The sequence below is a fragment of the Peromyscus californicus genome, unplaced genomic scaffold (assembly GCF_007827085.1).
Source record: "Peromyscus californicus insignis strain IS unplaced genomic scaffold, ASM782708v3 Scaffold_3__1_contigs__length_106647218, whole genome shotgun sequence".
Lineage (NCBI taxonomy): Eukaryota > Metazoa > Chordata > Mammalia > Rodentia > Cricetidae > Peromyscus > Peromyscus californicus.
Window position 1 is genome coordinate 4,547,889 of NW_026294551.1, and position 13,431 is coordinate 4,561,319.

Sequence of the window (13,431 nt, forward strand, 5' to 3'; positions counted from 1 at the left end):
TTGCTTGAGATAGGGTCTTCCTATGTAGCCCAGGTTGGCCTTGAGCTTGTGGTGATCCTCCTGCCTCTGCCTCCCAAGTGCTAGGATTACAGGCTTGTGCCATTATACCTGATATATTTGGTGTTGAGAATGGAATTCAGGGCTTAGTGAATGCTAGGCAAGCATTTTATCAACTGGGCTACACCTCCAAGTCCTCTGATGTCCTGCTGATAAGTCTTCGACTTACCAGCAAGTTGTGCTGGGATGGTCATGGTCAGAAGCATGGTCTATACAGATGCTTCTTGTGCAGTCTCTAGGGGATTTAGTCTCCTTCTGACAGACACTTCCCCCACAGCCACTACAATCTATCTCTGAAGTGTCTAGGGAACCCGTTGTCTATCTAGCTGTACACAGATGTCTCCACTGCTTCTGCACTGAGATACAACACAGGTGGGGATACAGTCATTGGAACTCATCGGGAGGAACACAGAAGCAATGGCCACCATCGGCCCTAGCTCCTTCATCTGCCCAAGCTCAACTCCAACAGCCACCGGAATCCTGTGTGTTCCTGAGACACGTCTACAGTACAGGTGGGCCCTTACCCCAGCCTGGCCAATGGGAGGACCACAGCCTCACAGTGAACACTGGCTAGACACACTGTAAACCAAATGCTATCAGGAAAGGTGGTTTTTGCCTTATTTCTTTAGCTACTTCCCAGTGGAGGTGTGAAAGGTTTAAACACACTTCTCTGTCAAATCAGAAGGAGTGGGAGCAGTCCAGCAGCACTGGCTCTGTAACCTGACCGCGATGCTGGAGTACAACAACACTGCTTTCCTGGGGCAGCTCTGTATAGCAAGGCACAGCAGCACACCAGTTGAAAATCTAGGTGAGGTTTGATGGCATACAGGTTTATCCACAAATCCAAGACAATGTGTGTACACACATCTTGTGTCTGTGTCTTAAGGAAGCTTTTATAAAGCCTGGTGTAGTCGCATGCCTTTAATCTCAGCACTAGGGAGGCAGAGGCAGGTGGATCTGTTTGAGTTTGAGGTCAGCCAGCTATATAGAGAAACCCTAAATTTTTTTAATATAATAAACAGTTTTTTTTTTTTTAAAGATTTATTTATTTAGTATACAATGTTCTGCCTGCATGTATGTCTGCAGGCCAGAAGAGGGCACCAGATCTCATTACAGATGGTTGTGAGCCACCATGTGGTTGCTGGGAATTGAACTCAGGACCTCCGGAAGAGCAGTCACTGCTCTTAACCTCTGAGCCATCTTTCCAGCCCAATAAACAGTTCTTAATAAATAAAAAAAAAATAAACAGTTCTTTCTCTTACTCTAAAATAAATGATGTATTTGAAGGAGTTGTGAGGGCTGCAGTATCCCAAGAGTGCTTCAGACACCATGATGACAGGACAGTGGAGCACGGGTACACTGTGGAGCTGGGGCTCACAGTGGGCCTGCTGCAGTCTCCTCTAACCCACCTCAAACTCAGGTAAGCACACACAGATGCTGCTGCCTGCCTTTGCATTCCCACAGTCTCACAAGCCCTTGTCACTGCTCGGAGAAGGGGGAAGCTGACCTACTCAGGTGAGACCTACATATCATGGGGTCTTCATCACGCCATGAAGAGACATTACCACCCTCATGTGAGGATACATGTTCCCACTGCTGAGATGGTCAAGTCCCTGCCTGGCTTCATCATACATGGCCTCCCTGCCCTTGAGGAGCAATGGACCAACAGGAAAAGCTGCAGCCTGCCCGGGTTTTGTTTGGGGACAGAAAAGAAAAGCTCCTACAGGTCAAGAGGCCATTTTCTACCTGATACAATGCTGCTGAAAGCCACTGCAGCCAGAGGGACTGAGTGGTCAGGCATTCTGAGAAGATGGTGAGGAGAACCCTGTAGAACCAAACATGCACTAAGATGGGGTGGTAGGCATGCAGTGAGCAGTGTGGATGGGGTATGAGGAGCTGTGGCTTGACACCGAGTAGGGAGGAGGCCAGAGCTGTGTTTCCTAGCTCCCGGGAAAGCCTACAATAGACCTTCCTGAAAGTCCCAGAAAACCAAGGTGACAGAGTAAGGGCTGGGCAATGATAAAAATATCGGAGGTGGGTAAGTCACAAGGAAGAGAACCACTGAGAAGTTTGCTGAACCCTGTGGCAGGATGCCGAAGGATCACTGGGATTTTCCCTACCGAAAGGATAAGAATTTAAATATAGGGCAATTCTCATTCTTTTATAGCTCAAACAAAAACCACAAAATTAAAAAAAAAAATCCAAACTTCTCAATATAAATCTTGGTGAACATAGAAACAAGAGAACTTTTCTGAGCTCCACCCCCCACATCGGTGTTTTGAGACATGGTTTCTCGGTGTAACCACCCTGGCTGTATTGAACTCATAGAGATCCACCTGTCTCTGCTGCCCAAGGGCTGGGATTAAAGCCATGCACCACCACTGCCTAGCCTGAGCCTATCTCTCAATCCCACTTCCCTCGGGGACCTGGGGTAATAAAGAGGCACCTGTCCTGATCACTGTGTACACCCAGAGCCACAGCTTTCTATTCTGAGAAACCTTGTCCTTGCATCTAGAGGATATATGGGAATTTTCAGACACCTGGGTTCCTTATGGACTGGTTTGGCTCTGGTCATCCCTTTCTTACAAGTCTGTAAAGAAATCAAGACCCTGGGGACAGTGAATATGGGGATGGTGCCAGTTCTGTGGCAGAAAGCAGGACAGAAAAAACTTCTTCAACTGGGACCTAGGCACAGCTGGGCGGTCATGCCCATCGACACAAACAGAAAGTCATGGTTCCTCCAGCTCAGTTGGCTGCACCACTGTACATGCTATGACCTCCCCTAGAGCTCAGGATAGCTGACAATGACTCCTATACTGTGGGTCTTCAGGTTTTTGTTGTTGTTTTTTTTTTAAAGATTTATTTATTTCTTATGTATACAGCAATCTGTCTGTGTGTATGCCTGCAGGCCAGAAGAGGACACCAGATCTCACTACAGAGGGTTGTGAGCCACCATGTGGTTGCTGGGGATTGAACTCAGGACCTCTAGAAGAGCAGTCAGTGCTCTTAATCTCTGAGCCATCTCTCCAGCTCTGGGTCTTCAGTTTTTTTTTTTTTTTTTTGGTTTTTCAAGACAGGGTTTCTCTGTGTAGCTTTGTGCCTTTCCTGGAACTCGCTTTGGAGACCAGACTGGCCTTGAACTCAGAGATCCGCCTGGCTCTGCCTCCCGAGTGCTGGGATTAAAGGCGTGCGCCACCACCGCCCGGCTGGGTCTTCAGTTTTAAAAGATGTCTGCTCTACCAATAATCCTAAATGACTTCCTCAGCCCAGCGACGTCATCAGTCTAAGATCACAGGATGAAAGACTGACCCTTCATTGCTGTTCCTTGAACGAGCAATAGGGCCAAGCCGAACCAGGACCTCCTAGTCTTCAATGTTTTGTTTCAACAGTGAAATCTAACCCATAAAAGCATGTCCCTTTCCAGATGAAGCAAGTCTCGTATGACGATTGTGCAAAACAGTCCCACAAGTCTGGTTGCTGTTCACTTCTCAAGGGTTCAAACCAAAACAGCACCCATCAAATACTGGGTCTTGGTAAATTTTTTTTTTTCTTTTTGAGACAGAGTTTATCTGCATAACCCTGGCTGTCCTAGAACTTACTCTGTAGACCAGGCTGGCCTCAAACTCACAGAGATCTGCCTGTCTCTGCCTCCTGGGTGCTGGGATTAAAAACATGCGCCACCATTGCCTGGCTCTGAATTTTTAATACAGAACAGAATACAATACCAATGGCAATAAAATAAGAAAAACAAAAACGTAATTAAAACATTCAGCCAAATCAGAAATACTGGTATAATTCCTATAGTCCCAGTACTCAGCTAAGGCAGGAGGATGGGGGAAGTTCAAGGTTAGCCTGATCTAGAGAGTAAGTCTGAGGTCAGCCTGGGCTACATGAGACCCTGTCTCAAAAAACAAAACGAGTAAGAGTAACTACAACAAAAACAGGGTGTGGCGGGACATGCTTATAATCCTAACTCTTCAGAGGTGCAGTCAGGAGGATCAAGAGTTCAAGGTCATCCTCAGTTACACAGTATACTCAGGGCTACATGAGACCTCGTCTTAAAACTATTGAAGCAAACCTCCAAAACACCACCTCAAATCCAAACCCCCTCATATCCAATATCCTAAAAAGATATAAACAAATACAGAGGCCCAAGTCCATAAAATAAGCTCAACCCGACTGTGGGCATTCCCTGTTGGGAACTGTTGTCTTCCCTACTGGGCATGACTGTCTTCTCTTTCTAGTTTGGATCATCAATGCAGTCACTCAAACAATGGCCTTTGTGGCCAGGTCTGGCACTAGGTCAGGGTTCTGTGGGGAAGCATCCACCTGTTGACCAAGAGCAAGTGCAACAGCACTTGGTGTGGTGTGTGGCTGGCATGTCTACAGGTGTGTGCCAGCTGTACTCCTGTCAGAGAAGCCCTAGGGTACCAATGTGTAGGAACAAGTTTTTCTAGCATGCAGCACATGGCAGAGGAGGGTCTGAGCCTGGTGCTGAGCACTTTTGTAAATGCACAGGACCCTAAAGCAACATCCTTGATAGGATAGGCCATGCACACAGAGAGCTTCAAGCCACTGGGCTAGTTGGCTATCTCTTTAGTGCTGGAACTTGATTCTGTTTCTTTGCCTTGTCCTGGTAGCTGATACCTTTTTTTAGGCTTGGCCTCCTTTCTGTTCTAGGTCTACCACCTTTATCAGGAATGTATGGAACTGAAAGATGGCCGCTTTGCTGTCTAGAATGCATGTATTTCTCTAGGCTACCTTTACCACACTTTGGGCAGATGGTAGAGGACACTCAGAATGCTCCTAGTACCGCTCAGTGCTGAGGGATCACTTACTGCTCTACTGAAGCTTGACTCAGGTAGCTCTGCATAGCAAGCAACTAGCCCTTTCCTAACACTGGGACCAGCAGAACCTCTGCTGCATTTCTCCACCATCAACACACAGGCTTACCATTCTCGCACAGCCACACTTAAGAGTAATAAGCAGTGAGGGATGGGGTCTACATCCTCCACCTCTGCTTTAACTCTTACTTTGTTACCTCCTGCAGGCTCCTGTTTTTGTATAATGCAAGGACACCAGCAATCTGAAAGCAGTAGCTGTATCAGCCCCAGGGCAGCTGGCGAGGAAGGTATACATACAGGCTTCCATGCAGAGCTGATTATATTAAAGAGCCAGAGGTACACACACACACACCCTTAACAGGTAAGGTTGTAAGTAGTGATCTAACTAAATACTTGGGAACTGATGAGGGCCTCATGAGTGACAGGCTACTATGGAAAGGTGGTTCTTCCATTATCATCAACAGGGAGCTCTCTCTGCAAATGCCTCCCAGGATGACCTCCACTCATGTCTAAATGAGTGTCTAAAGCCTACACTCAAGCTTTCTAGCTTGACAGTGTGGCCTGGTACTGTTTGCACCGGATATCTGAAAGAGGCTGTGTCAAAAGTCAGCATCAACAATGAGGCAGGAAAACAGATTAGAGCTGGGTGTTTTCACCACACCCTTACTCCCAGCACTCAGGAGGCAGAGGCAGGAGGATCTCTGAGAGTTTGGGACAGCCTGGTCTACAGAATGAGTTCCAGGACAGCCATGCAGAGAAACCCTGTCTCGAGCCCTGCACACTCTGCCTCCCCCTCAAAAGAAGTGAGAGAAAAAAAAAAAAAAAAACAACCCTTGTTCTGAAAGGCTGATGGCTGAAGCTGTGATTGCCTAACACAATGCACAATGATTAAAAATGATGCGGATGACTTGCTGGTTGAAGATTCATCTACAGAGTGTTTTTATAAGTGTCAAGCTGTGTTTGTTGTTTGTGGATTAGGGACAGTCTCTGCAAGCTTCCAGAATCTGAAGCTCCTGTGGTCCTGAGCACCTGACTAAAGGATACTCAAGCTGTGTTAGCCTACTCATCAGCACATGCACACACCTCATGTCAGTGTCCTCACAGGCTCTGCCAGGCACCTTCTGATGCCACAATGGTCAGGTGAACAAAACAGGTGCCAACCAACTATGTCTGGTGCCACACCTGCCTCACAGACCACACACAGCCAGATGATGCCTCTATAGGAGCCTGGAGACCCGCCCACAGAAGGCAGGGGTGATGGCCCTCCTCACCTCCACTCTTGAGGAGGTAGCGGTTGACATCCTGGATGGTGGTGTTGATGGTAGGTCCAGTAGGGACACTGCCAGGAGTGACATCAGGGTCATTCTCGGGATCAATATTCTGAAGTCCTTTCCACGGAACTCCGGGATGGAATTCTGTTCATGGAAAGCAATATGAGGCTGCATACTAGAGCACCTTCATGTTGCATCATGACACTTAAAATTCATTTTTTCATATTTGTAGAAGTTTTAAAAATCTGATAACTAGGTTCAGAGGTACTCTTGCTTACATATAGTTCATTAGATCAATCATTCTTTTTGAGCAAACTAGAAACAGCTACCACATTTCAGGTGTGAATGCCTTTACCAGGTAGAAGCTGGTGTCCCTTCCCCACTCCCCCTTGCCACTGGCCTACTCCTATCTTGAACTGGGAAGCTACAGAAGAATGCTTGACACCAGTGTACTCCATGAAGTCTCAATAGAAACCCCAAGCTATGGACTTGATGAATGCAGGACCCACAGTGCAGATCTAGGCTCCCTCAGCTCTATTTGCCATCGTAGGCTCAGGGCACATTTGCTCTACTGTTGCCCACGAGTATCGTGCAGTCTTACCTGGGGGCCAGCTGATGCTGGAGCCATTTGAGATCTTATCACTGTCAGATTTGGCACGTGACCAGCTATGAGGAACAGCTACGGGAGGACTGGCTGGTGACTCACTGTTCTGGATTAAATCGTACCGGCCATAGGAGTCATCAATGGAGGACTTACCTGGAGGCCCGATGCTTAGACCTCCAGGGATAGCACCTACAGAACAGGACCAGGAACCAAGTGAACATTCTGCCAAAGACGCCCAGGATACACTGCAGCCTTCCCTTCCAGGTGCAGTATCTTACTCACCCCCTGCCGTTACATGGACTGTCAGCCTTAGGCTGTCCAGGGTTCTCTAAGAACTGTATCAGCCCAAATATGGTCTTTAGATGACTGAAACATTTTTTGTAGTGCTAGGCATAGAATCCAGGGCACTGTGTATTCAAGGCCAAGCTTCTACCCCTGAGAGACGCTGATTACCCAAGTATTATCAATCACATACCATTACTGTTACTGGTGTTTGTTTGTTTACTTTTGGTTTCTTGAGACAGGGTTTCTCTGTGTAGTCCTGGCTGTCCTGGAACTCACTCTGTAGACCAGACTGGCCTCAAACTCAGAGAACTGCCTACCTCTGCCTCCTGAGTGCTGGGATTAAAGCTGTTGATGTTGTTACTATCATCATTATTACTTTCCAGTGTGGGCGATCTAATACAAGGCTTCATAAATGCTAGGTAAATACTCTACCACTGAACTTTGTTTTTTGAGATGATATCATATAGTCTGGATTGGCCTTGAACTTCCTATGTAGTCAAGAATGACCCTAAACTCCTAATCGTCCTGCCTCTAGCTCGCCAAATCTTGTGATTATAGGTGTGTGCCACTATAAAACTATTTTAGTTTGTCATGCTGGAAGGTTTGTTTCTTTTTGAGATACGGTCTTACGTACCCCCACACTGGCCTTGAACTTGCTGTCTATTCTGGATCTTCCAGTTCCTACCTCTCTAGTGGTAAGATTATAGGCATTTACCAACAAGCTTGGTTTATGTGGTGCTGTACACTTTACCCCAGGCTTCTTGCAACCCAGGCAAGCACTCTATCAACTAATCTTTAGCCTCAGCTCAGAAACTTACAAAATTTTTTGATTTGTATGTGTACATCCATGTGCTTGCATAGAGGCCAGAGGCCATCAGGTGTCTTGCTCTATCACTCTCCTGATTTCCTTGAAACATGGTCTCTCACGGAACCTGGGGCTAGGCTGGTGGCAGCAAGCCCAAAGTATCCTTCTATCTGCTTTAGGAAACACTGGGGTTACAGGCATATGAGAGCACACAGGGTTCTGAGGATCAGAACTCAGGTCCTCAGGCTTGTGCAGCAAGTGCTCTTATCTGCTGAGCCATCTCCCCAGCGACACCCTCCCCAGCTCTAAGAGACTTGCCCAGGCAGGTTGGAACACATGGGCTCAAGTGATCTTACCGTCTTGGCCTCTTGAGGAGCTAAATTCATGTCATGTACTCAGTGAATATTAATGACTTTTTTTTTTTTTTTTTTTAAAGATAAGGTCTCTCTTTGCAGCCCTGGCTGTCCTGGAACTCACTCTGTAGACCAGGCTAGCCCCAAATTCACAGAGATCTAAGCCTCTGCCTCCAAGAGCTAGGATTAAAGGCATGTGCTACCATGCCTTTTGTGCTCTGGCTATAAACACAGATTCTTGAACTATCACTGACTGAGTTACACCCCTAGCCACATTGTCAATCTTATTTGGGGAAAAAATAATTTTTGAGATAGGTCTCATGAAATACAGGCTGACCTCCAACTTACAAGTAGCCAAGGATGACCTTGAACTCCTGATCCTTCTGCCTCTACCTCCCAACTGCTGGGATTATAGGTGTGCACAGAACATTCTCCACATTCCCAAGCTGGAAATCTTTATACCTTGGGAAGCAGCCTATCATAAATCTTCCTGGTCAGTGATCATGTTTGCTGTTATCTCTACGTCCCCTCTTCTGCAGTGATGCTCTTACTATGCAAGAACAAAGTGGGCACTGACTTACACACAGTAAACAACAACGACAGGGCCAGGTAAAGGTCACATGGAGATTTTCTCACTAAATTGTTAGGGGAATTTCCTTTTAGATTACTTTATATCAAGAGAAAACTATATGCCCTATTACATTTCTTTTGTTCCTTTCCAGTTCAGGGGATAAAACTCAGGCCCTCATGCATTTCAGGTTAGTGCCGTGCACTGAATCTAGCCCACTGGAAGCCAGGTTAGTTCCCCTGCCACTGAGCCACACCCTAAACCTCTCTAGGCCAACATGATGATTAGCAGTTTTGTTTCTTTCTCCTTTCTATTTCTTTTTGTGCTTTGTTTTGATTCTTTTAGTCCTTTTTTTTTTAACATTAAAAAAAATTCAATTCTTCACTATGTTCTTATACATCCAGGTGTGGGTATCTGCATGTGAGTGTAGGTACCCAGAGAAGCCATACAGTTTCAGTTACAAGCAGTTGTGAGCCATCCATTGTGTGACAGAACTCAACTCAGGTCGTCTGCAAGGCCAATATCTGCTCTTATCTGCTGAGTCATCTCTCCAGGCCTCACAGGCTCTTTCTGTTGTCAGAAAAGGAGTTAACTAGAGAGCATATGGGCTCTGACCTACCCTCTTTGGTGTTCTGGGGCATTTTCAATGAGGTGTGCATTTCAAGCTAAGACCTGACGGTGGACCTTGCAGGTACTGTGTAACGGTACAGACTCCTGTTCTTCGGCTTTTGGAGTTGCGTTCATGGAAATGCACAGGATGAACATGTGATATTTCAGACTACCCCATCAATAAGCCAACTGCAACCTTTTGTGGGCCGGGCATTTGGTCAGGACATACATACCATGCTTGCTAGGATTCTGGTCCAGGGGAGAAGCAGCACTAGACAAGTTACCCATGGAGTTGGGATGTGTCCACTGAGGGAGGCGTGACTGGGACTGAGATGAGTCCTTCACAGACAAACCACTGCTCATGTCTATGCTGTTGACATTCATGTTTGGGTTTAATCCAGCTGAAAACACAGATATTATTAGTATTTGCCTCTCCCCTGACAGATCTCACTCTGAGAGCCCTGGAGAGTCACCCTAGGCACAGCCACACACTTCACTGTAACTCCACTTCCTGCCTCTACAGCTTTTTGGAGACAAGGTCTCACTATGTAGTCCCTAGCTCGTCTAAAACTTCTGCTTGCCTCTGAGTCCTCAGTGTTAGGTAGGGTTATGGACATGTGCCACCACCTTGTCAGTCCCTGACTGGCCTTGGAACTCACTATATAGACTAGGTTGGCCTCCAACTCACAGAGCCATCTGCTCCTGACCCTGGTCATGTGCCACCATGCCCACACCCCTCTCCTTTTGTAAGACAGAATTTTAACATGTAGCTCTAACTTGTGTCTTCTTGCTTCAGGCTCCCAAATGCTGAGATTACAGGAGTACACCTGGTTCAACTGCAATTTTTTTTTTTTAATTTTGGTTTTTTGAGACAAGATCCCAAAGTGTGGCCCAGGCTGGGCTAGAAATCACCGTGTAGTCCAGGTATGCCTCCGACTCACTGCGATCCTTCTACTTCAGCTTCTCAAGCACTGGATTACAGGTATTAGCTGTCACAGACACTTTTTTTTTTGAGACAAGGTTTTTAACATATATTCCTGGATGTCCTGGATCTCGCTCTGTAGACCAGGCTGGCCTCAAATTCACAAAGATTCACCAGCCTCTGCCTCCCAAGTGCTGGGATTAAAGGTGTATGCCATTATCACCCAGCTACAACATCTACTTTTAACTATAAATTTTAATGCTGGTGAAAAAACGTGTTTTCTTCTTCTCTACGTATACATTTATTATTTTTTAAATGTATGTATGTATTTATTTTGATTTTTCGAGACAGGGTTTCTCTGTGTAGTTTTGGTGCCTGTCCTGGATCTCACTCTGTAGACCAGGCTGGCCTCAAACTTACAGAGATTCCCCTGGCTCTGCCTCCCAAGTGCTGGGATTAAAGACATGCGCCACCACCTCCCGGTTAAATTTATTTTTATTTTATGTGCATTGGTGTTTTGTCTGCATATATTTCTGTGTGAGGGTGTTGGATCCCCTGGAACTGGAGTTACGGACAGTTGTTAGCTGCCATATGGGTGCTGGGAATTGAACCCAGGCCCCCTGGAAGAACAGTCAGTGCCCTTAACTGCTGAGCCATCTCTCCAGTCCCCTATTTTTATTTTTTAAACTTTTGACACTATATATCTATTATCTATATATTTGTGTGACTATATTGACACTATCTATATATATTTGTGTGAATGTGTGAGTGTATGTATGAGTGTTTTGCCTGCATGTATGTCTGTGTATCACTTGCATGCTTGGTGCCCATAGAGGCCAGAAGAAGTCAGATGCCCTGTGACTGGCATTACAGATAGTTGTGAGCCACCAAGTAGGTGCTGGGAATCAAGCCCAGTCCTCTGGAAGAACAGCCAGTGCTCTTGACCACTGAGCCATCTCTCCAGTCCCTACAACATATTTTTTAAATAAATATTGCTCCTGAATTAAGGAGAGCATGCTACTAGTCTTCTCTCCTGGTTTCAGTGATGGACACCAGGGTTCAGACAAGACCAGTTCAGATGCCTCCACAGCACCATGTGCGAACTACCAGATCAAGCACGCTGCCTCTAAGTCCTGACAAACCACCTAAAGAACAAGTTCAGATGCCTCCACAGCACCACGTGGGAACTACCAGATCCAGCACACTGCCTCTAAGTCCTGACAAACCACCTAAAGAACAAGTTCAGATGCCTCCACAGCACCATGTGGGAACCACCAGATCAAGCACACCGCCTCTAAGTCCTGACAAACCACCTAAAGGACAAGTGGGCTGGGACAACTGGAACCTGCAGAAGTCAGCACTCATGGAACTTCTGAGTTAAATAGTAACAACTTTTCAGGAGCTCTGTGAGAGTGTGGGTGCTGCTGTCTGCCCACCTTTAGAATGGTAAGCTAATATTTTGGGGGGATTGGGCAAGAACAGCATTATGCTAGGATAATAAAGACTTGCTGAGGAGGATCTTTTTTTTGTTTTTTTAAAGATTAATTTATTTATTTATTATGTATACAATACACTCTTCTTCCTGCAGGCTAGAAGAGGGCACCAGATCTCATTACAGATGGTTGTGAGCCACCATGTGGGTGCTAGGAATTGAACCCGGGTCCTCTGGAAGAGCAGCCAGTGCTCTTAACCTCTGAGCCATCTCTCCAGCCCGATAAGGAGGATCTTAACAGAAGGCTGCAGTGACACATTCCTGGTGAGGCTCCCAGCTGAAAGTGGGTCAGGCACTCAGGTGGAGAGGAGCAATCAGTAGCAGAGCAACCCAGTGCTTCCAACCCCTCTCGGACAGTGAGTTCCTGTACTGCCACTGCACATTGGCGTGGCCCATCCCATAATTCAAACCTGTCATGGTAGAGGGAACTCCACCACTCAAGTAGAGTCAAACATTTTAGTTCTAAATTTCAGAGCAGGGGCTGCAAATTCAACTGTCCATGGGAGTCTGTGGGCAATGCAGACAAAGGGTAGATAGGTGAGGGGGCCTGAGGGCTTGTCCTATGGCAAACTGAACAGGTTTGCCACAATAAGGAGGTACTACTGGGCCAAATAGGTGCTGTCATATGGAAAGCAAGCTCTGTGCACACGTTTTTTTTTTTTTTGTTGTTGTTGTTTTGTTTTGTGTTTTGACGAAGTCTCTCTATGTGCCTGTCCTGGAACATGTTACATAGATCATGCTGTCCTGGAACTCAAAGAGATCTGTTTGCCTCCTGAGTACTGGGATTAAAGGTGTGTGCCACCACACTGGGCAAGCATCCCAGTTTTGCTCAACCACTGAAGTGTTTATGCACAGTCACATCCTGTGACAGGAACAGCTGTGTGAATCAGCCTCATTTACTTTAGAGATGGACCAGGTAGGGTGGTAACAAGGGCTGGTGTCAGAGCACTCAAGGGCCTTGTTCCCATTCAGTGAGCCAGTCCTGGCATCCTCTCATTAGACTGCCCCTGAATAACACACCAGGGGTCCTCTCTGCTATACCCTGATATCTAGAAACACTTCATTACTCACTGAACTTTTACCTGTCTGTCTGGGCCTCAATTTTAAATTTCAATCTTATATATTTTTTTATTTTTTTGTTTGAGAGAGGGTCTTGGTATATGACCTGGCTAGTCTGTTATTTGCTATACTTGCCCAGGCTAATCATGAACTGACAGCAATCCCCCTGCCTCAGCTCCCTAATGCTGAAATCATAGGTGTATTTATCTTTGGCTTATCATGGTACAGTGAACCTTTCCTTCTTGAGAGCTCTCAAGGTCACTGGGTTACTGTTCCTGTTGACACAATCAAGCCCATCAGGGAAGAGACACGGAGGCCTGGACTGTCTGAATGGGAGAAAAGGGAGAGACCCCAGAGAAACCTGGCCTTCTGGTTTCCTGCCACAGGTTGTTCCATTTCTAAGTGGCTCTTCAGCAATCAGTGTTATAGAGAAAAGCCAAGAGCCAACAAGACAGAACATTTTGTAGGCAAAGTTTCATATACCTAATAAACTGCCTATTTTAAATGTTATATCACATATATTAAATATATTATAACTATAATTTCAGTATCTTAACATTTT

The 13,431-nt window shown here is 46.1% G+C and overlaps 1 protein-coding gene across 1 annotated transcript in view; it reads right to left on the reverse strand.

Moving 5' to 3' along the window:
• The window catches only part of Tnrc6c (trinucleotide repeat containing adaptor 6C), an 82,459-nt gene that overhangs the window by 5,667 nt on the left and 63,361 nt on the right, over positions 1-13,431 (reverse strand). The window contains 3 exon segments of the mRNA XM_052758055.1: positions 6,173-6,316; positions 6,774-6,965; positions 9,630-9,797. Coding sequence (XP_052614015.1) covers positions 6,173-6,316; positions 6,774-6,965; positions 9,630-9,797 — 504 coding nt within the window.